The sequence below is a fragment of the Habropoda laboriosa genome, unplaced genomic scaffold (assembly GCF_001263275.1).
Source record: "Habropoda laboriosa isolate 0110345459 unplaced genomic scaffold, ASM126327v1 scaffold40, whole genome shotgun sequence".
Lineage (NCBI taxonomy): Eukaryota > Metazoa > Arthropoda > Insecta > Hymenoptera > Apidae > Habropoda > Habropoda laboriosa.
This window is the reverse complement of record NW_017100231.1, coordinates 7,716,103-7,741,050: the sequence shown is the minus strand read 5'-3', so window position 1 is coordinate 7,741,050 and position 24,948 is coordinate 7,716,103. Positions and strand designations below refer to the sequence as shown.

General features: G+C 36.8%; 1 protein-coding gene across 5 annotated transcripts in view; it reads right to left on the bottom strand.

The window, feature by feature from the left end:
* LOC108571627 (heat shock protein beta-1) overlaps nt 1-24,948 on the bottom strand; it is a 34,488-nt gene that overhangs the window by 2,160 nt on the left and 7,380 nt on the right. For 2 of the 5 annotated variants that reach the window (XM_017933706.1, XM_017933708.1), the window contains exons 2-3: nt 17,526-17,642; nt 15,546-15,732 (exon numbers count right to left, since the gene is read on the bottom strand). In XM_017933706.1, the coding sequence (XP_017789195.1) occupies nt 15,546-15,732; nt 17,526-17,642 (304 nt within the window). The remainder of the gene's footprint in view (nt 1-15,545; nt 15,733-17,525; nt 17,643-24,948) is intronic. The other 3 variants (XM_017933709.1, XM_017933707.1, XM_017933711.1) reach the window with 2 other exon arrangements.

The following is a 24,948-nucleotide window of genomic DNA, read 5'->3' as shown; positions in this document are numbered from 1 at the left end:
AGATTACCATAAAAAAAAAAACGAAGATTGAATTGATTCACCGATATTGGGTCAATTGATTAATAAATTTTAGTGAATTTAATGCTCCGGTAACGATGCCTGTTTCAACGCATAAGGACGACTATAAAATAGTGGTAAAAGTCTAGGAAACTGGTACTGATCCAATTTCACTGAAGCAATAAAAAAACTTATTTGACTTCGATTTCATTTTTTGTTTGTTTTCAGAGAAACAGCGTGTCCTCTATTTTAGGACAAGATGTTCCTTCACACGACTCATCCTTCTTCCCAAAAAGTGGTGCATTTCCAAATCCGTCCAGCTATTTACATTTAATATAAAATACAACCTTGACCACCTCTATCTATCTCTATTCATTTCCAAAAGATATTAAAATTAAAAAAAAAATATCGTTGAAAATTCTCAAATTGTTCTTCACTTGTCCAAATTTTAAAAAATCTAATATTTATTGTAAAAAAAATGTTACCGCTTTATCCATATCAGATACCAAATTTTTAAAAGACCTCAGGCATTTATTTATTTAAAGGATAAATTACAAAATACGTCCATTTTACATTTCTTACTTTTTACCATACGAATTACGGTTAACAAATGTCCAATTTTTCACCCTGTCCTCAACGAAACCCAATAACACCAAAGAGCAAGCAAAAATAGCAAACGAACTAGCACTGTTCCCAGTCAGACACCAGAGCCCTCACATGTACACAAGTTCCCCCGTTGAATAATTCAACGAATGGTGCGCGCGTATCGCGACACCGGGACGGAAAGGGCGCGTTGGAGAAGGGGGATGAGGGAGAACGAGAGAACAAGAACGGCTTGTATCTCGTAAACCGGGAAACTAGGTTATGGGGGGCGAAGATAAAACCCCGGAACACGAGGATGTTTTACGAGTCTCATTGGTCAGAACTACTATCAGTCGGGTTCGCGATAAAACGAAGTAGACGAAAAACAACTGGCGAGGAAGAAAGAAGGAGAAGAGGGTGAAATAATAACTGGAGGAAAGTGCCGGTTGTAGGGCGCCACGGATTCGTCTGCCATCTTCGAATCGATATTAAAGATACGCGCCTTGTTTTTCATTCTAATTGTTGTGTAAGATTATGTATAATATATTGTACGAATTGTGTTATTGTTAATTATGTTGTTCACATGAACTATGTCATCTAAATATCTCGAAATTGAACGATGCGAATTGTATGGTTATGAAGGTCGTTGAATTTGATTTTTCACTCTCTACAGCAGTGGTTCTAAAACTGGGTGCTGCGAAATTTTGAATTGTTTATATGCAAAAAGCCAAATATTTAACTGTTACAAATATCTAAATATCTAAATCTAAAACAAAAAATTATATATTTTAATTTTATATTAATAATAATAATAATAATTTAATTTTATAAATTTTGTTTAATGATTTCAGTGTGCCGCCAGACAAAAAAGTTTGAGAACCACTGCTCTACAGGGATATTGAAAAAGAGTATGGGGTGGGTTCCATTTAGAAGAATAACGATGACCTTAAAATTTAGTAAATCAATGACCTTGAGAAAAAAACAGTTTCCACGATTATACGTGCCCCCTGAAATAGAGTAACTTTGTCCTGAGAAATTTTTGCATACAACAACAAATAAGGCAGATATTTTGAGCCACCCTGTATGTGTAACATATTATACTGCTGAATTGGTTTGCACAGTATATTATATTGTAGTACAAGTGTAATATATAATATTGGTGTTATATGTACAATGTGATATAGTATGTTTGCAATATATTATGTATGTACCGCATATTGTACACGAATGAATATTTGTTTGAACATGTTTGGGAAGAGTAATGGCAAATATCGACAACCGTAAACAAGACAAATTTCCATTGATACGGCTCTGTCTTCGTATCGATATCATGGAAGACCAGCTCTGTCACGGAAAAAAAGGTCGACCCAGTAGGGAAAAGGTGCACGCGAGTCAATACAAATGCATTCATCACGATAGACATTTCTAGGCCACGTTTTATTATCAACTGTATGAAATTAGCCTACGTCTGACGAATTCTTGTATTACCTCGTGTTATACCTCGTGTGTGAATCAGACATTAGCTACTCTCCAAATACTCTGCGTTCGAGTGGATTTGATTATCTTCACGTATCAATCATTCAAACGTACTTCATTGTCTGAAGTGTTAGGTTAGGTTTGATTCTATATCCTTGTTTTCACTATTATTAAGGTTATGTTGACCCTCTGAGGATTATGGACCCGTGTACGTATACGTTCAATGTGAAATGTAAACATAATTAATTAATTTATGTACAGGATGTTTCAAAAGGAATGCAAAAATCTTGGGTCCTTTTTTAAAAATTTCTGCAATTTTTTTTTAAGGTTAGGTTAGTATCGAATATATATTTTAGAATAGTCAGAACAAAGTCAGATTTGAAAGAAGAGAATTCAAGGTTTTGCAATAATCAAAATGTATAAAATTATAAAAACCTGATTGCAATGCATTTTTCTATAATTCAGAATTGTACCTACGGATATAAAGTATGAATGCAGTCGTATTCATTGTTTAAGAAAACAGATGGATGGTAGTGCCAAAAGATTTTCAATCAAGTGTCTTCTAGAGTAGCTCTTCTATAACTTCACACATTTCATTCAGCAATGCATCATCTCTAACTAAAGAGGCAATAAACATTGTCGATCGATGAAACTTAACTTGAAACTATATATACGCGGATATCGAATATCATTGGCTCGATCGCCAAAGCGATAGTTTCACCATCGCTTGGCAGCCGTGGTGAGGTCATTGCGAACGCGACATTTGGCATACATACATTGCATCTGAGTTATCGTAACAGATGGCACCACACTTGCTTTTGGAACTATTAAAAAATGACCAAATTTTCGAATTTTCCATCTTTTTAAACATTGCTTTTGGAACACACTCTATAAGTACAGCGTGTTTCAGAATGAACGTAAAACATTGACAGATTGTCTAAGATGATATGTTTTGGAATGAAGAATTATATTACTCGCATAGTTGCAATAGGTAGACACTTTTTTACCACCGCCGATAAATGACCAACTTCATGGTAAACCACTACAAAGGGCAGTGCACTATTATTGTGATAATTAACATAAAACCTCAGTAGATATTTTTTCTTTTCAAAATTGATAATAACGAATTAGAGAAATTTACAAAGGATACACCTAACCTGGAAGGTCATCAACCATTCCTTATTTCCAAAAACTAACGGTAAATCTTCCAGGCCAGCCAACATTTCGTCCAAATTATTGCTAATTATAGGCTATTCATGTATTATCGAGTTATCACCGATCTTTCATCATATACGGACCGCAAAAGTTTCCCGGAACTAACCGGTATCGCGTGATCCACCGTCGCCTTCGTTGTTATTCATTCTGTGTCGTGAAATGCTTTTCAGATACCATCGCCTAACTTCGTTTTAATATACATGAGGTTCGCGCGCCGTGAAGTAAATCGATATCTCGCTCCAACTTCACGCAGTAGGAGAAAGACAGGTATGGCGTCGAGCGGTGAATGAAACGGGTGGAATATCGAGCACGTTTATTGTGAAAAGTTCGCGTGTTCTTTTGAACAATTTTCTCTTATTTTGCTTTTTCTGCATTTGTATGTAAGAGCTGAATCTCGTGGTGTCAAAGGTCTGTTGAAAATTACCGAACGTTTGTGAACTTTATTTACGTTGGATTTGACGATGACGTCACTCTTTAAAAATTTTATTTCATTATTTTTCTGAACCACTTATATTCTTGAAAATTAGACTGACTTGATAAAAAAAATTCTTTATCGTGAAAAAAGATTTAATTCTAGTTTTCACCAAGTCATCCATCACCACTCAAATTCTCTAAAAGCGAACATCTGTCAATATTTCATCTACATCTACTTAACCTAACCTCATTCAAGGAGAATACAGCTCACCGTTATTTACATCATTCAGAATATCAAATTACTCGAAATCATCGTTATACCGGTGTCCGTTCATGTCGATTCGTAAAATCAGAAAGCAGCTGGTTTATGCTAGAAACGCATTAAAAATAGAGATTGCATCAGGCGCACAGTCGACTAGTAACTACGATTAGCCACGCGTTCAAGTAGCGGCCATGCAAATATTGTGACCCCGAGACAAGCTATTTTTTACGGGATTTCGTATAAATGAATCTTATTAGCGTAACATGTGTTGCGTCACTGTGTTTCGAGTCGATCATCGACGTATTTAGATGCTGTTGTTCACACCACGACCAGCTTATCTCCAGTATCGGACAATTATCTGTATGTACTCGAACATCCTCGTTCTATGCATCATCGATGTATGTAATTACAGAAGCAGAGTTTTTTTCGCTCAAGACAAGATACGACATTTTTATGCAGCTTTTTTTTTAACGTATTACATATGGCACAATAAATAAAACTTGAATTTTGAATTTTTCAAATTATATTTCATAATGGAAATACCAAAACTATAGAAATATTTATGTTGGATTGATGTACAATCGATAAAAACATCGATAATAGGTCATAACGTTCCCGATAGATGGCGATAAATCTAGCGGTCGTCCCTTTTTCACGCGTTTGCGCGTGCAGTCCCTTCCAAGGCGTCATTATAACAAGTGTACTCGTGTGAAATTGATGCCTACGTTTTTGTATCCGCAGAATAAAATTATAGTGAACACAATCGCACAATTCTTCGCAATAACTCTACGTTTGACAAATTAAATCGTAATTACTACAATATTGTTCTTATTTGAAGAATTTAAAGGTCAAATCTGTTATTTTCGGCCAGAAATAAATGTTGATTTGCTGGGGGGACAAAGCAATTGTGTGTTTAGAGAACATAATTCTTTGAAGATAGCAGTTATGAACGAGTTTCGCCGGAAACTTTTATGCCTGTGTTCTTTGAAACTCACGGAATGCTATTCGTTCTCCTTAGCTTCGATTACTTTAGCCGCAACGACTTCTGGAACTCGTCCTACGCTACTGTGGCGAACAAGCTTCAATGTTCCAAGTGGGGGGTAGAGTGTGAGAATTCTTTCTCTAATAATCATATATTTTTATTTGTGTTTATACTGATTCGATATGTGGAAGTTTATACCACAACGAGTAAGATTCTTTTATTATACTAAAATCGAAAAGTTATGAAAAGTATTAATAGACAATTAAACGTAATTATCTGACAGATTGTATTTTACATAGCACGTCGTGGTATGAACGTATAAGGAGACCTTCATTGACTGTTTACTATGCAAGGTATCACACAATAGCGATCAGGAAGATTTATGTGTTATTGATTGTATTATATAAAGTCACTAATCAATATTTATTGCAGTCTGCGTGCACCTTATTAAATTACAGGGCAATAAGAAAGAATTGCTGAAATTTCGTAGAACTTCCACGAAAGTGAAACTGATATAAATATAACAACGATTCAATTTTTTTTTTAATACTTCAAGTTTCACCTTATTATTTCGCCATTTTAAAATCACTGCTTCGCTTAATTAAAACATTAAAAAAAAATTATGTAAGTGTAAATATAGCCATGGAAATAAAGACATTTTTATTTCTAAAAAGACATATTTCTTGTAAAATATATCATTTATGTAGACTCCCTTGTAATTGTGTCTCAGTTCAAAGTGGTCTGACGTGAGTATAGTCGGTGGAAGAAATATAGTGAGATAGTAAAGCAAAGTATTAACCAGCGACACCGATTGACTCAGTGTCAAAGCTAAGGCATACTTCGTGCAAACCAGACTAAAATTTCAGGCCCTTATATTCTTATATTTCTGTCGATTCATTTGTCAATGTGTTCAAATATGTAAACTTTGACGTTTAACTACATTTCTTCCACCGACTATACCTACTTGAATAGCGTTAGTGTTAAGGGTTAATAACCACTCTGTATTCTAGTCATAAACCTAACCTCACTCTTCCCAAGTACAAAAACATGTAACTGCGTGTTATATTTATTATATTAATATTCATTACATTATAATTATCGAAAGTACCCCGTAGACATAAATGGACTCGTATAATGCATCGTTATAGGTTAACCGTAAAAAAATGCAGGTTGCAGGATATTCAGCCGCGCCCACAGACAGCAGAGAACAGGAACCGAGACTGGCGCGCGTGTTACCGTTTGCTAGCGAGGGTGGGCGAGGTCGAGCGCGCTAATTGCGTTACGTAAACGACGCTAATGAGTTGCGTTTCGGTCGGCACTCGAGGTTCCGTCGCGACGGCGGTACACGCGTTCTTGGACCAGTTCGACCGATCTGTCTGCGCGTTCCCTGCTTGCCAACGAACCAAATAACCTGGCCTTAACCTTGCCAGGTGTCGCGGAACGCGCTACAGAATCGAACGGCTGTACAGTGCATGCACACCACTTGTTATGTAACTTGATACAGATCGTATTACTTTTTCTTAGCTTTCGAGAGACTTACTCTAAGCATATCTTATACTGATCCCTTCGAATTCAGAGGAGAGTCATGACCGAGGGATGTTCTCTCTTGGCGTTACAAAACACAAACGTGGAAAATTAAAATGTATCAATATTCCCATAAAAGTTTTCTTCGTCGATCGACTAGAAAACCACAAGTACCGACGACACACCTCCAGGAAAGAAAAACAGATGGCAGTGGAATAGAAAAGAGGGCAAGGATAAAGCAAGCGTAGAATCGTGGTTTTCTCTCCTGACAAAAAGCATCAGGAACCAGTCTCCTGCGGTTTCTTGCTCACACAGATACTTCTCTATTTTTATACTTCCTCCAAGTGCAAGCATAAGCGCGTAAGTGTAGTGTTAAGAAGAGGCAGATCGCGTTACGAACGAAAGGCGAAAAAAGACTTCTCGAGACACGCGTGGAACGTCGTGAAAGACAGGACACGCGTGTAAATGGAGCGTATTGAGGCGATAATACACCTACTTCCCTTAGAGAGAAGGATTCGCTTGGGAACTCGAGAGCGACGGCGGGCGTGAAAGCGCTGGCTCGACGGCGCGATTAACGAGCTCGCGCGGAAACGAGGTATTAAAATAATTCTGTAATCCGAGACAAGTTGTTGCACTTTGCTTTCTGCACCTTTTGTTGAAGAATAGTGGTGCTTGTTCTGACTGATTTTACTGTAATTATCGTGAAAACTGTGAGAACCTAGTGAAACCCTCAAGTGTATATGGTGTCTCATTACAACCAACGAATGTAAAGAAACCTTGACAGATTGTTTAAAACACAAAAGCGTAGATTCTTGTCTTTGTCACACTTTATGCGTACTAATTTACGTTAATTCGAATTTTTTCTGAGATTATATATACAGATCAGACAATCAATATAAGTTAGGTTTTGTCATTCATAACCAACAATGTCTTTCATTATCCACTATGGATGTTTTATTAAAAATTCGATAATAATACTTCGTATAGTCTTTCCTGGTAAGAGAAGAAATCCTTTTTTTTTCCGTGCTTTAGTATTATCGATTTGCATATCCGCTCTCCACGGCGAACAAAAGAATACTACATACCTGTCGCTCCCGAGACCTGACTCGAAGCTAGTCGCTCGAGCGCGTCCTAGGGTTAAACGAGCGGGCTGAATGGTCGACTCTTGTACACAAATGGCCTTACTAAGCTCTTTCGCTGGATCGTTAAGGTGAAAGAGTCGCTTGAACGTTTGGACAAACATTAATTTTATTATTTAATTTGAAACGTGCTATATCTTTTTATCGAATGTACGAAATTTTCACAGGTTGTTTTAGAGGTTATGTAAACACAGATCCTATTCTCAATATTTATCAGTCATTCCATAAGAAGTTCGTACCGAAAGCGAGAAATATTTTAATGAAAATCCAAGGAAATTCTATAGTGATGACATAATGGTCTTACAAAAAAAAAAGAAACAGAAAAAATTTGTGGAATGAAAAGGCGCTTGTTTTTTTTTATCAAATTTAAAAGTTCGTTGGAAATATTAATCTAAATTATAAAATTCGACACGAACTTATGGGATAACTTAACATAACCTATGAAATAACAGTCTGTGAAAGTTTTTCATAGATTTATCCCGCGTAGCGTAAAAAGCTTCGTCAGCGACGGGAGAGACGTATGGTGTGCCACCGCTCGTTGGTGCGCTTGCGATGTTATCGATCGAGTTGCCGGTCGTAAAAGACCAAAAGCAGCGAGAAGCGGAGGAAAGCGAGCGAACGAGCCGCAGGTAACCCTGGACAGAGGGAAACCGGGGGAAATGGCAGGGTAAAGGAAGCCAGCAGCCAATGGACGCGGCTACGGTAACTCAACTCTGTCGCGGATCTAAGCTTTCCAGCACGCGTATCATCTTACTGTGCCCCGCAGGGGTATTATGCAAACCGCGTGCAACCGACTTTAACGACACTCGATCATCGAATTCTGAAAAGCAACAATGCCTAACCGAGGGGAGTTTGCATCTGGCTCTTGGTTGATTAACAGAAGCGATTTTGTATTCGTTTTTCATCGATGTTTTTATATATTGGTACAGAGCAAATTTTAAATATCATATAAATATTAAAAATATTGAATTACAAATATTAATTATAATTTAATATTGATAAATGTATTTTGTCATCCCTACTTGTTCACCATTATTGTACAAATTCTCTATTGAAGTGTTAACATTTTTTTAAAACACCCTGTATACTGTTTACATTCGGTTTAATAAAAATGTTACATGGATCCAAATTTATTGGACGTTAAAAATTTTAATGTCTTTTTTTTCATTTCTAAAGCATTCAACCTTCGTTCTTTAGTTTAAAAATTGAAAAAGCCAAAATTTCAACAAATTACACGAAAGAACACGAGCTACAGTGACTCAGAAACCTAAATATAATCGTCAAAATTTCGACATTGTTCCTGCCTCTGCCTCTTTCCGCGGACAAGCACCATGTAAAACGGGTGGTTCAAAACGGTGAAGCTTTCGAAAGTCAATTAAAGCGTCGGCGTAATGTGAGACTCCTTTCCGGATCGTCTAATGGCGCACACTCTCCTTGATCGAATAAGGAAAGCCTGGTTCGTGGCATCGAGCGTTTTCTTAATAACTTCATCCACGACATAAATTTTCGGCCTTTGGCGTATCGACCATAAATCTTGAAAAACAAGAATTAGGTATTAAGAATTACTGAAATTCTCACGTCAATATTTGTCAGACATTACAACAACGTATTTTTTGGAATTATATAACATTACAATATTACAACTGACAAGTGATTATAGTATTCCAACTGACAACTTTTAATTATGGACGATACGTAAGCGAAAATTCTGAATGATATTTCTTATGCCACCCTCTCAAAGTGCTGGACACTTTCTAGTAATCGGCTTAAGAAAAGCCCCACTTCTGTCAATTCAGTTAGCTAATCGATTTAACCGCTTCTTTTCCACACTTTAATTCTATCGTTCTCCATAATTCGACCATTATAACCTATTACAACAACGTTCACTAACCTCAACAGACATAACCCCTGAAAGAATCATAAAATAAGGGTTTAAATCAGCAAAAAAGAATCCTCGGTTATATCAACTCACAAATAAACATACAGTCAAACAACCAAACCTCACAGATTGCCCTCGATTTTCATCGATTACACATCCAGATCCGCCGATTCCTTCTGGTAGGAGGCATGAATCGACTTGATCTTCCTTAACCGGTCCAATACGAGTGGGAATTTTAATGAAAAGCCACTTTGGAACAGGTTGGTCGTGATTCTATCGTGGTCAAGGTCCATCACGAATTCAGGTCGCTTTTACAAAGCGTACTACGGTCCTTAAAGGGCTGTGCGCACCAAGGACACGTTCCGAACGATGAGCAGTAGACTGAGCGAAGCGTGCGTCCTCTACCCTCTTGTTGTACGCATGCGCGGGCTGACGTCATCATGGTTGCCCGGTAAACGTGCACATGGTGGATAAATAAGAGCGGAGACCGGTTTTATTTAAACGTGCCATCCAGACACGTTACCTCGATGGAAAGATTACGAAATAGCTACTGAGTTTGCCTGTTTCAGGCAACTGGGTCGCCTCACTCGAAGAATAGAATGATCGATTTTCAATGACAGTTGGTAGTGGTCGAGTGTTGATCTACGAACTCGATGTATTACACGCTTAATGGCGACAGGTGTCTACGAACCTTTCGATGATAACTTCGACATTGTATTATTTATTGGATTTCGACGGTTGCTTTTGTGACAATGTTCTATATCACGATATCAAATATCTCTGGAAGATAGTGTCTTTATTGTCAGGTAGGATATTTTGATGAACGCATATTTTCATTCTTTTTAACGAAAGTTGGCAAAAGTGATGAATGTAACGTATCTTAATTACTTCAAGAGAAAATTTATCGTACGAAGAAAAAGCTAACTGTTATAGTATTAGTAAAAACCTATCGAAGACAGAATTGTAATTAAGTTTCAGTATCGACTTCCTCAGTATCACAGCAAAAAGGAAAGAAACGTGAATGAAAACAAGCAGTGGCAATGTTAATGAGGGGAGAAGAAAAAGAAGTTAATCGTGGCGGCGCCTTAATAACGCTAGTTTCCGTGTCATTGTCTCGTGATCCAACGGGTGCTGAAAAAAAAAAAAAAAGAAAAAACAAAGACAGAGAGGGGCCCCTAGTTTTATCAGAGACAGACTGGCCGTTTAGCGAGGAAATCGGAATAAAGCCGTCCCTGTTCGTGGGTGTACACACGATCCTCCGTTACTTTGATCTTTCTTCCATTTACGCTCCGACAGTCTATCGCAGTGCAACGACCTACCGAGTTTGCATAACGGTAGGATTCGATTTTTGCGGCATGCTCCTCGAAAACTTTTCACCCTTTCTCTCTTTACCACTAATCTTTCAATCTTTTACCTCGTTCCAGAGAGCTGTATCACATTCTGTTCAAACTTTGGACAAAATCTGGAGAATACTTTAAAACAAAGTTGTTGCACGCATTTGTTTTTAGCAAAGTGAACGTGATAGTTGTTTTATTATGAAGATTGAAGAAGAAATAAAGTAGGAAATTTTTTGATTTACGTTTTTGAATTTTTGTCCAAATGTAAGTAGTCTAAAATAGGAATATAATAATTCAATATTTCTTATTTATATTTATTCTGAATTACTTATTTCTTTGTCTGAATTTTTACCAAGCAAATTTAATATGATCTAAAATTAATCACTTTTACATAACCTTCTTTTCTGTAAGTAGTATTGTAGGCAATGGTAACTTCAATTATTTTAGCCTAGTAACAGACAACAAGAATATAGTCATGTTTATATACAGATTTTTTAACAAAAATTCCAAGCACTCTATCCTTCAACCCATCTACTAGATCAAACGAAATTTAATGATAAATCATTGTATATTTTTAGGCAGGGAGAAATGGTATAAACAGAAATGTCGAGAAACTGGCAACAGGCGTATACATATTGTCATAGGGTGGCGGCGCGCAGGAGACTCACAATGGCCGAACATTATTCCAAGCCGTCGCGGTGTGACGAGCACCGTAAACTTATTTTTGGTGCAAGTTATTTCCGTCCAGGTCGACGGGAACGCCGGCCAGAGAGGAGAAACTTTGAACGTGCCTCGGAGAAAATTTTGGCTATGACTTCCTGCGCAAATTCTTCTCCCTCTGATACCTAAAACTAACCTAAAACTAATCTCCTACCTATCGACTACGTGTTATACACATTCTATACAGAGTGATCGAATAATCGTGAAGAGTGATTCCTTACGAAAGAACAAGTCGAAATTGTAAAATAAAGTTTTCACGTACGAAGCTTCGTTTTCGAGAAAACCGATTTTGAAAATTCCTCGCATAGGCGTATCACTAATATACATTAACGTTCACATGCATTGGCGGCGACGTTGAAAATTATTTTCAACTTTACACCACTTAGAACGTATTACTATCGATGGATGTGAACGCTGATTCGATCGAAAATAATCGACGTAAAAAAAAAAGCAGAAGTACGCTTATGCGGGGAATGTTCAAAATCAATTCTCTCGAAAATAAAGTCTCGTATTGTGAAAATTTTATTCTGCAATTTCGACTTATTTATTCGTGAAAAATCACCCTTCTTCGCCGTGATTAACGAGACACCCTGTATAAGAGAGAAGAGAATAATACAAAAGCAGCAATACGCGTATGCGAGAAATTTTCGAAAACGAAACTTCGAACGTGAAAATTCTATTTCACAATTTCAACTTATCCGTGTGGTTATACCATGATTAATGGGACACCCTGCAGAGGAGAGGAGAAACTAGTCGAGCACACAGAGAGAATCTGTGGCTTAATTACCATTATACGAAGACGCGTCAGTTTTAAGTAACAAGAATTGTCCTTACGCGAGTTACCACCGGTGGAGACGACTTCCTGCCGGAAAATGATGCAACGAGAGCAATTAGAATGTCCACATGGTTCATATAGAGGCGCGAGAGTGGCGGCAAAGCGGCGTAAAATTCTCCGCCGCTTCCTGTTCGCCCCGTTCTTGGCCAGGCGTGCACGAAATGCCTCGCGTCGCCCGTCATTTCGGCACCCGGCTTTTCTCGCACTCGCGCGCGTTCGAAATAGATACCAAGGAATAAATGGCCGATTGGATTCCATTCGCGTGACGATCCACCCCGATGAAAGCCACTTCTTCACATTTTCCTCGAGTTAACAGAATTTAGAGATTAACGAATTTCTTTTTTTTACCGAATTTCGGCACGATTTGGAAGTTTGCTATGATTACTACGATAAGATTCAATTTTTACAGATAAGGATAGGTATAGGAATTTGATAAAAGGTGGAAGAATATAATGCACGAACATATTTTACTGTTAAAGCGTGTTCAACGTAACCTAACCAAACTTAACCACACTTTTGGTGCCTGTCACACTTCCTTCTCTTTACTATTGGTGATCTATGACCACCACCGAGAAAATTTAAATTGTTCCATCTCAATATTTACAGTTTAATTGTAATTAAACTTAATTTCAATAATTACAATGAAGTAATTAGGAAATGAACATCCTTATATTCTTTGCCACTTTAGTATCCACATCCAAATATATTCATTGTTTTAATGTCTAACAATATTTCAATCTATTTATAAGATATTGAGAAGAAATGACAGAGGAAAAGAAACTAACCACAAATATATCCGAGTGAAAGACTATACACTCTTGACTACAAAGAGACTTGACATCCATATAACTTACTATAGACACTTGTTACCTTTGATCAAAGTACCTGTTGAGTTAGGTTCCTGGTGAGATCTCCAACTGTTGAAATATCGGTACTACCTAATACACTGGATCATTTTAAAACATCTAACCATTAGAACCCTTTTTAAATCCGCCAAATGTTTAACCTTTAATACTATAATTATGATGCAGATTCAAGAATGAATTCTTCCAATTCAACTTGTAAAACCATAACCTTTCATCAAGAAATACTGATGTATCTGGAATAAGCTAAATTCACAGAAGAACAATATCAACCTCATCAAGGTAACTAAAGCTCCGGAGCATTCACACAATCCACAGTGTTCTACGTAAGAGACAGTGATTACGTAAAATGGTGGACCAGATTCGGTGGTTGCCAAGTTGTGCAACAAGCGACGCTAGAACAGCGAAATATGCTCATAGGACGATGACTCAGTCGCAATAATTTCGTATTTGTGGCGGTCTTAGTAGAAACATCGACCAGTAAGTAGAGATCTTCAAAGAAGAAAGTCGCATGCCAATTGTCTATGCGGCCCAATTAAGTGACGCACTGTCGCTTCATACAGTAGCGCCGTTATCTTTACCGTGAAAATTACTTTCGTTTGACGATAGGTGGCTGCTGGCAAGGATTTCATAGACATGGAAATAACTACGCGAATTTTGACAGTGTTGTTTAACTTTTCGCTGTTTATTAAATTTTAACGTAAAAATTTATAACGTACTTTAGAATACAAATATTGAAATAAAATTGATCTTTTTGAAGTCATTCAAGCGTGTGTGCCACTTTAATTCGTAGTTTCACACGTATGTACATATGATGGAAAATTGGGATTTAATTTGAGCAGTGAGTAGTGTTCATAAAATCAGTTAGAATAGTGAATTCGCGGTGACGATTAGTCTTTGTCAACGCGCCAGTATCGGCGCTGAAATATAACTATCGTGATCGAGAATGCGAACAGAATCCTAAAAATACCGGTTCACCGACATTTTTAATTTTAGACGTTACTGTGGATGCTTAGAATATTGGGTGTAGAATATTTAGAGAAATGTTGGAAACTTGTGTGTCCTATTGTACTACATATACGGTGATCAAAATTTTATAATTACTTTTAACAAAAAGTTTAATAAAGCTAAGAATTTTTAGAGAAAAATTTTAGGTTGTTATCCTAAAGAATTTTTGGAGAAAAGTTTTAGGTTATGTTATCCTAAAGAATTTTTATACATAAAAAAATCTATCGAAATAAAGTGCAAATTTTAGGTTATGTTATCCTAAAGAATTTGTATAGTAAAGAATCTATCGAAATGAAGTGAATTACTGTTAATCTGTGCAAACTGTATAATCAGGTACGATGTTCTAAATTGTTGCTCTTTTCGTAGTATGTATTCCTTTCGTGTGATTAATTCAAATGTTCTACAGTGGAGCACATGTTTAAACGTAGGATTCCTAGAGAGCCTAGGCGAACTTTAGGAGCGTGTTCCAATAACTACGAGGATACAGCGGTTAAAGTCATGCGATCCTTCACAGACGAAACATTTAACCTTTTAACTGCTCCAGGCGAATGTACTCGCCTGTGGCTCAATATATTCCCATGATTTGAAAGTCTAATTCTGAACTCTCTCTGTACATTAGTGTACATAGTGCGACACTTTGGATCATAGGTTTAATTTATAGTAACATTATTGTTTAGTAAGAGAGAACAGGTCACACTGTTGCTGAACTTTGTATTTACTTCAAACAGTTTCTTGGAAAATAATTTTCAACACAATCAATGGAAACACCCTGTATATTTTAATACATCATTTTAACATTAACATGAACTTTTCTAAATATTCTATCAAATTAAATATTGTACAAACTAATATTTACCAAACTTCATGCTAATATACAGGGTGCTTGAGAAAAGTAAAAAACAATCCCTTTAAAGACAAAATACATTTGTTAATACAATATACTGTGTTATCAGTCCTCTTTCTCTAATATAAGTGTTAACAGTTTTCTGAAACACCCTGTATTATTCAAAATTTTTCTACAAATATTTTAAACTATTACATGAATATAAATTTCTTCTATCTTTTTTGAAACACCCTGTACATAGTCAGCCAACATATTTAAAATCGAAGAGAAAATTATTTTATCTTCTCAACTAACAGAACACACTCCTAAATTCTAATTAAACCCTCAAAAATTTAACACAACCTAACAACAAGAAGTCCCTTCCTAACCTCCAAAAGGAACACTGGTCCCCCCTCCCCGCCCCCCCAAACTGAATAAAGTCTAACAAGCCACTCGAAGCTCAAGAGGAACAACGGAAAGGGTACTCACCAGCAGCTTGTTGTCCACAGTCTTGACAACGATCTCCTCGGGCGTGTACTGGGAGACATCGAACCGAAGCTTCAGCATTTTGCTGTCGCCTTCGTCCTGGATGAGGGGGCTGTTCAGGCCATCGAGCCAAGCGGAGTCATGTTGAGGGCTCAGGGAACTGCTGTTCTGAGTGCTCTGCGTGGTGGTGCTGCAAGATTCAATACAACGAACCATCGATTATTGCCAAACCTTCCATTCCATCAAGCTGCATTCTAATTAGATACTACACGATATTTCAGAAGGAATGTAAGACACATTGACAGATTGTTTTGGAGGTTATGTGAGCAGATACTATTCTCGATACTCATACAGTTACAACGGTTGAAACTTGTCGCTGACATTGAAGAAATTAAAATAAAACACATAAATATTTATTCACTATTCAGTTGTATAATGCTCGAAGTGTGCTGACACTGTACCGACGGATTGCATACAATTGTTCACATGTGTTTACTTCAACACTATACACTAACTGTTTCAAATGTCTCCACGAGTAACGATGTAAAGAGTTTCAGTTTCGAAGTGTTGGTAGCCATGGGACTACGACCGCCATATTGTAAACTATCGCCATTAATGGCGGGAAAATGTATCGTCGTGTTGACATGACGTTTGTTATCATTTTACTTCAATTTTGAATAACCAATATCTCGTGTTTCCTTGTTTCGTTTCAATTTCCTAACGGTCACTTCATATCAAGCTTGCGTTTTAACCATGACTGCAATAAAATTACAATTACGTAAGTGTTGATAACAGAATCTACGATCGCATAACCTCCCAAACAATCTGTCAAAATTTTTAACTTTCATTCTGAACCATTGTGTACAACAAAAAAAAAAAAAGAAAAAGAAGACATGGTCGAATGTGCATTGACAACGATGTGATTGCGATTGAGAAACGATACAAATGATAAAAACAGGAACGCTAGAGTCTGAACGTGGACTCGTTCGCCTACGGGTGACCTGGGTGCACAGTTCGATAGAGACAGTCTTACCTAAGATGGCGGTGATGATGCAACGTATAATCATAACAACGAAAACAACATAAAGACTGGTTCACGATGAATAACTAGTCGTGCTAAAGATACTACTTGTTGGGGGTGACTATCGGTTGGAGGTTAGATTAGTGTTCGAATGCTGCAGCGAAACACGCGAAAAACCACACCAAAAGCATTGTTTATTATTTTTTAGTGTATAGTGGAGTATGTGCACTACTGGAGTAAGGTTAATTAATTTGTGTGAAAAATGCATACGCTCGTTACCTTTTAAAAACATAGTGCTTTCTTTCTTCGTGATGGTGTGGCTAAATATTAGCAGTGAAAGAGAGGTGGCAGGTGGAGGGAAGTAAAGTGAGGGGATGTATGAGCAGTTGTTTCGATTGTGGCGCTGGTTTTGACAATTTTTTGTTGTTAAAAAATTGACAATTGATATCGTTGTTTTTGGAACTTAATCGTGTCTTTGATATTTAAATTTTATCGACCGTACGGTGCACATGAAAACAGCCCCAATTGTTTGGTAATAATACACTAAACATTCAAGTAATATCTGGTACGGTGGAGGTTCATCGAACTCATGTGCGCATACGCGACAGCGTCGACATGTGAAAATACAGCTGTATTTCACATTTAGGATCGGTTTTACGTGCATCATCCAGTATAATCTTGGTTCAAAGTTTGCAAATTTCCCAAACATTTCCAAAAATCTCACATAAAACTAATGAAAGGTTCACAAGTTCCAAAACCAAGCCACTGACATCGAACGACAATCCGCCATTACACTTCTATCGTGAGAAAAACAAAATGGCAGGTATCTACTAGAGAGAGCTCTAGTTAACTAACAAGTTGATACTAATAAACATATTTTGGACAGTTTTCTGAGCGTTAAAATAGAGAAATAGAGAGATCTGTTTGTTTGTTTGTTTTTTCTGTGTTTACAGTAGCGTCACCTTTTGAAGTTGTCGAATGCGGACCGCTTTGGCGGTGCTGCAGGGTCGACCTTGTCCCAACCTTCGGTCTTCGAGGTCGTCGAGGTGCGGTGTTCGCTGGTGCTCGTGTGATGCCGACTTCATAGTTAGTCACCAACGTGCCAATGCAGAGAGTCAATCAGAAGGCGTGACAGAAGTCGAGCAGGGGGGAACAGGGGACATTATTATGTAGTTAAATTCGGCTGTTAGTTTTGTTTCAAATTGCTTTTTTATCTTCCTCTTTGTCAGTAGCAAAATTACTAACACGCTTTTCACTGTTTTTTTTTTCTTTTTTTTGCTATTTAGAATAATTTTGTTCCCACTGTTTCCTGGCGTCAAACGAAACATAATGTCTTGTTTCTCTTTTAATTATTGACTGAAATTACTGAGGCGGGAAGTTCGAAATTAAAAAGAATCGACAACAGTTTGCGATTTTTTTATTCTAATAATACGAGTAGCTACTTCATATTTTGTACAGTTGTTTATATATATTTCAGAGTCACCTATGATTTATTTTTATTGTGATATGTTAATTGTTGGAAGATACAGGCTGACAGAAAGGATAATATGAGGTAAAAAGCAGATAATTATCAGACCAAAAGACCCTTTTAAATTGAATTTAAATTTTTAATTGATAGAGAAGTAGAGAATGAGATTAATAGATTTGGAAAAAGGAAATTGTTGTATTATTCTGGCGGGAGTTTGTGGTTTGTCGCCAAGAAACAACGTGTAGAAAAGAGGTGTTCCAAAGAAGGTCCATTCCCAGGATAAAATTAGAAAATTTCTTCTGTATTTACAAGTAAGAGAGGTGTAAGTATTGTAGCACTATAAGTTACATCTCCGTCGGTTACTTGAATAAAAGAGATATTTCCAAAGGTTTCTACCCGAATAGATGGTACTCTTATTTAGAACCTCTGCGCTCTTATTGCTTCTCGACTTGCAAAGCGATGTAAGATACAATTTTCCAAATTTTAGTCGCAACAGTTCCCAAACCATAAAAAATTTATAAACAATTTTATAAATTATTCCAATTCTTCGATAATAATTCTAATTTTTACAGAATTTTAATTTAAACCATGGAATAATAATTTCAATTTTCCGAAATAAATTAATTTTAATTCTACGAAAAAGAAAATTTATTTTTTATGGAGAAATACTGTAATTAATTTAATTATGAGATTCTACTCGAGGTAGAAAAGCCAAATTTAGGAACTGCTGATGCAATCTGTTCATTAAACGCTTTTACGTCACTGCAGGTTACACGATGTTACATCACTCAGCAATTCAGTAATTAGGTAGGCTAAAACCAAGTGTCCGCATCATGCCAATCAGCCATTAAAAAATTGCTTCGGTAAGCCAGCACAACCGATCACAGTTTACATCCTGGGAGAAAGATCTCTCGAGTATAAGTCGGTATACTCTATATACAAAATCCGTTGCAAATGTATAATACATTTGTAAAAGAAAAGAGAAATATTCCCTAGTCTACTGGAAATGCAAATGTTCGACTTAGATAATTACGTATCTTGTATTGTATCTATGCATATTATGTGATAATTGTAATTGTCTGAGCAGTTGAAAGAAAATGATAAGTCGTACATTGTAGTGAGGTTACTTTGTAAGTATATTAAAAAATTTGAATTTCTTTAAAATATTCGTTTTGATTAAAAAGAAGAAAGAAATTTTCGAAATGATTTGAATTTCAAGTACTCCGACATTTATTTAAATACTATTCAACGCTACTATTAAGAAGATCGAAAATTAAAAAATTTTAATCATGAAATAAGAAATAAAAAAATTGCTTCTTCCCATGTTTCATACTTGAAAAAATTCAAAGTCCACTGTACTTCAAAATCACTTTGAATCAATTTGTGTATACAAAGATTTTTTCATTCACTTACTTCTTTGTCTCTTTCACAAACAGGCTTTACTACCGCCAGTTATCGATCGATGCAGCACTAATTGCACGAGTTAATTGACGTTAAAGCAATCCTCTAGGTAACATGAATTAACTTATCACCGATTCAGGTCGAGCGTCGACGTGATCGCCGCTCTCGTTATTTATAGCCTAGCTGTTGTGACTAAATGTCAGTTCGTTGCAAGTTTCATAAAACCGATAACCGGAAGTCACGGCTCCTCTCTCTTCGAGGAGGTCGCCGACCCGTAGGATTCTAAAATAGTGCACGACCGCTCGCGACGTCGCTATCGGCCGCAAAATTAACCCTCCGCCACGCGCTTGTATCCTTGCACATAAAACGAATATCCGTTTTAGAATATTGTGTACAATTTCACTGTATAAACGCCACAACTTATCTCTCATATTTAAAATACGTGAAAAGCTTATTATTTCATAACTCTTATTATATTACTACGAAAATACCTTCGTTCGGAATTAAGTGAGGTTAGAACACATAACCGTCTTCTTTCGCTAAATCACATCGACTGAGAAACAATGAAATACATTTTCATATTCCACAAAGTTTTTGCTTGAGAAGAAATAACGAACATTTACACCGCATACCCATTCAACCGACGGAATATGATCTGTATCAGGTTACACAACAAGGACTGTGTGCTCGTCGAAGCATCTAACTTTTCACCGAGAAACGATGAAAATCACAGATAGAAGTGTATTTTGTGTGTGAGTAAGAGTGCAATATATCTCTTAGTGTTCGGTGAAGATTTTGCTTCGGTAGAACGAACTTTGCAACGATCTAATAGTTGGTGATGTATCACGTGCCCTTTCCAGTTCGACAATCCCGTGTTAGGTTAGATCCTGCTCGGCACGGTTGACCCCTCTCGTGACTCGAGATAGGACCTTTCTCTTGCCGAGAATAATTGTTATCTACCGTGTCCCTCCTTTCTCCCCCGAGAACGTTTCCTGCACGTTTTATACGTCTGAAAAGACATTTTGACAGACATCGCGATCTCCTCGATACCGCGTTGCTTTTGTTCCGTGTGAAAGGGACCTTAGCAAAGAGAAAAGAAGCCTCGTTTAATTCCTTCGCGGTTCTATGCCTCTTCTCTGCCTTTGCTGACCAACCGTCGGGCCAGTACGCTCAAATATTCTTGCCTTTTGTGTCACTTTGAAAACGGACGTTCATGAAAACACCCCCAGCCGGCCCTTTGTCCCCTTTATCATGGCTCGAGGATGAGAGGTTCTTTTCGCGGCTAAGTTCAAGGTGCTCCGTCGGTCGCACAGATTATTTTTAGTAATTTTAGAATTCTTTTTTATCTACTTTCAATATTTTTTATACCGGAAAAATTTAAAGATAAAATATACTTTCTATACTGTAAAATTGAAAGAATTTTTAATATTCCTTATATTGAGAGACAATCGAGATAAATTTCAATATTTTTCATATATCAAATACATGGGATAGGTAGAGCATTCATTTCGTATAGCGTATTTCTTAGAAACAGACGAATATCGAGTTCTACAGAAGGAAGCAATTATAGCGTACAGAATGTAGAACGATGCTCCTCCGGGGAACGAAGTGGATGATTGATCGTTTTACTTCCTTGTAATCAAAGAATAAGGCAATGGATAGACCCCCCATCCTGGCCTAGATCTATCAATCTTTTTTCTTTGCTACATAACTGGAACTGAATTTTTTCGCAAGGAAATTGATGATTGTACATATAACATACATATGAAATAGAAATTATATTTTTATTATTTTTTCTTTCCCACCGTGTATGTGCGCTGAATTGCAAGCTGTCATGGGGGTTAAAACACGAAGCTCGAACACGTTATATCGCGTGACGGGATGCAGGGACATTTTCTTCTCGAAATTGTTATCCTATTATGGGCAATTCCCTTTTTGATTGTTCGTTAAACGCTCTGTAGACATTATAGGTACAAATATAAATTCTACACGATTCTGTATAACAACCACTTTTACTTACAGAAATAAACGATAGTTCAAATATTTTTCTTAAAAAAATATTCTTCACCTATTATATCAAGTTACAGCAAGCCAAAAATATAAATTTCTCTCGCGCTGAATAACAATTCCTATTTACAATTCCTAGACCACGTCCATAGGGCATAATGGCCGATCATAATGTCACGGTAGTGTGAACAAAGATAGGACGGAGGACATCCAATTTATCCCTGGCAAGATTTCAATGAATAGCTTCATAAATTTCACAGTACGGAATGTAAATCGACTTGTACTTGGCCTAGAAAGGCGGCCTGACGGAAAAAAACAGATCGATGACTAGCGCCGAACGCTGCCAATAAATCGATCTATCGATCGCCTTCACCTTTAACCACGAACGCTATGCAAGTCCGTCGACGAATCGTCAATTAACACTTGAACACGTGTGTAACATACTTTTTTATATCAAATTTCAATATTAATTTATTTCAAGAGAATTTATTCTGAAAAATTTGATTAAGTTAGATTAGACTCACTTGTAATTAAGTTAGATTACTTATAATTAACTTAGATCGAACAGAGGAAAATAGAATGTAACGAAAAAATGCTGGTTATTTCATTTGGCGATAAATCTAGTTATACGACTTTGTTTAACTACCGCGTATATTATTTTTTGCGACATTTTTGAGGTTAGGAAATACAATGGTAACAGGAAGTCTATCGTTGATCGTGTAACCATTAGCGGAGATGCGATCTAACCGATGGAAGAACAATTGCTGCTGATTATATTTTCTCGTTAAGCACTGCGAACAGTTAACGGCAAGTCAATCGCTTAATTCAATCATAAGCAATAGGTCAAACGGAGAAGCAACAGATTATACTCGCAGACTAAACATGTCACTGAAAAATTTACCAGCAAGATAACTAAAATTTCTACAATTGAACACTTCGTTGTCCAAAAAATTGATTAACAAAATAAATAAAAATATTACTTATTACATCACTGCATCAAGCGTCACTTTCTATCGTGAAAGGAGGCTTTAAGCAACCGGCACACAATCGATAATATTGATCAATCCAGTTTGACAATATTTTCAAATCTGCTACAACACTTTTTGCGATCCTGTAAATATTGACAAAAAACTATGATCAATATTGACAATATTATCAATCACGTAAATACACCCTTTATATAAGCTATAACAAAGGCACTCCTGAATAGCAGTATTTTAACCTCAAAGTATGCAACGATAAATCCTCACGTTACAGTCTCTTCGTTCGAGGGAAAAAATTCAACAGAAAGTTACACAGAGAGTATTACTTCATGGCTCGCGACGACACGGAACAATCTCCTTATTGTCTTATTAACGAGCTACGCTTCGCGGTAAAAAATGGTCGAGCATCACGGCAGAGTCTCAAAGGGAGCGTCTGCACACGTGCCTGCTTGCATATGGCCTGTGAAACGGTGCGCTAATCGTTCTCGGCGGGCTCGCAACTCATGAACGAACTTCAAGCGGTGAGCGAACAACATAAATCTCGCTCTTGGTTAAAGCTCGACTGAGAAGTTTCGAGCATCGATTCGATCTGCCTGAACATAGCCAGAAAGCGAGAGAGAGAGAGAGAGAGAGAGAGAGAGAGAGAGAGAAACGTGTTACACGCGACCACTAGTGAGATTAATTTCATGTCGCTGCTTACACGCGTTCGAAGTCTTGCTATCTATTAGATCATTGTGGCTTTTCTGTGAAACGTTACGTATAATTAATTTAATCCTCGAGTCACTGCCATAAATATCAATATTTCCTAAGCTAGGAGAGTTTTATAGCGTAATAGTAGTTGGAATCGGTTTTTGATGTCCGTAGGCGTTTGAGAGATTAGATTAAATGCGATGTGTGAAATTTTTCTAATATTTATTTGAAATTGTTTGTAATGCAACATGTTGGATTTTTATATCATATCATAGTTTAACTACGACGTTAAAAGTTTTTTCCTATTGTGTAATAAAATTTGTTTACAACGTGTATCTCGTAAAGAAATTCTAATTGAGGTTAGGTCGGGTTAAGATTGTTATACAAATGATGTTTTTATCCTATCTACATATGTGCCTACTGTCTGTAAGACAGAAATGTCCATCTTTTATATTAAAGTAACTGACAAATAAAGAGTTATATTTTACGTTCTTTATATTGTAAATATTTCGTATTTATCTTTAAATTAAAACAAAATAATTTTTGGCCATTTTGTGACTTTGTGGTTCAATACACTCAATAAATATTTATATATGCACATCCTGAATTATAATCGTCGAAGTCCAATTACCTTATAGATTAGTCTAACCTGCACTAATGTATATCTAAAGTGCTGAGTGGATGGAATTACGTCAGTATTATTCGGACCACCTCAGTGGGCAAACTTTGGAAGCCACGTAAGATTAAATTGCCAGTCCTGCTTTCTTGTGTAAACTGATTAGTAATCAAACTGATAACCCTGCAACTCCAGAGTAGCCCAATAAATTTTAATTACCCGCTGCATGTTTCTGCTCCTTGTTTGCAACTTCAGTATTACGTGACCGTGTAAAGTTTCTTCTCCGAATCGATAGTTTATTACTTCATGATGTTCTACTTTTACTTTATTACTTTTTTATGGCTTTCTAGATTTTAGTATTTGGAACGAGCTATTCCCAGTGTATTTTCTTCTTCTCTTTCCTTTTTTTTTTGAAAATTAAAATAATTTCAATTATTTTTAACTTATTCAACAAATAACAATTCCATTTAACCAAGAGCATATTCTTATATTCCTTTTTCCAAAATAAACTTCTAATTTAAAAAATGAAACCTCTCGTCTCTCTCTGGTGGCAATTTGTCGGCGCCATTGCCACTGTTGTTACAGCAATCGAAAAGCGCGCGCGATCCAATCGATCTAGTCACAACTCGAACGGGGTAACCTCTTAAAAAAAAAAAAAAAAAAAAAAAATTCGAAATGACTCGCGATGTTTCTGTCTGACTCATCCCGTCGGCGTACTAGAAAACATTTTTGAAAGAAGCTCGCGAGAGAATTTATTTCGAATGATACTTGTCTATATGTGGTCAGGCCGTCCCTGAACGAGGATTACGTCACTGCGTCACGTGACTCCTCGGACCTCATAATGGTCCATATTCGCCTCCCACGAATCGACCAACGATCCGTGATCGATACCGGCACCTGCCTGCTCTTTCGACCGTGTTTACGTCGTTAGATAAAAAACCTTGACTTAAGCTGCGACACTAACGTTTCTTCACACGCTTTGCACTTGAAAAAAAAAAAAAAAAAGAAAGAAAGCTTCTTAACTCTCGAACGGTCAAGCTGGAACTACTACAAGACCCATAACAAATTTTTTTACTCGCAACTACACGTTTCTTGCAAGACTGCATCATTTGATGTGTAGTGGTTTCAAGTATCTTCCCCATAGATCCGCTAGAGTAAGATACTGTATGAAATAGAGTAAATAAAAGAAAAATATTGTAAAACAAAAGCAAGTTTTGTTT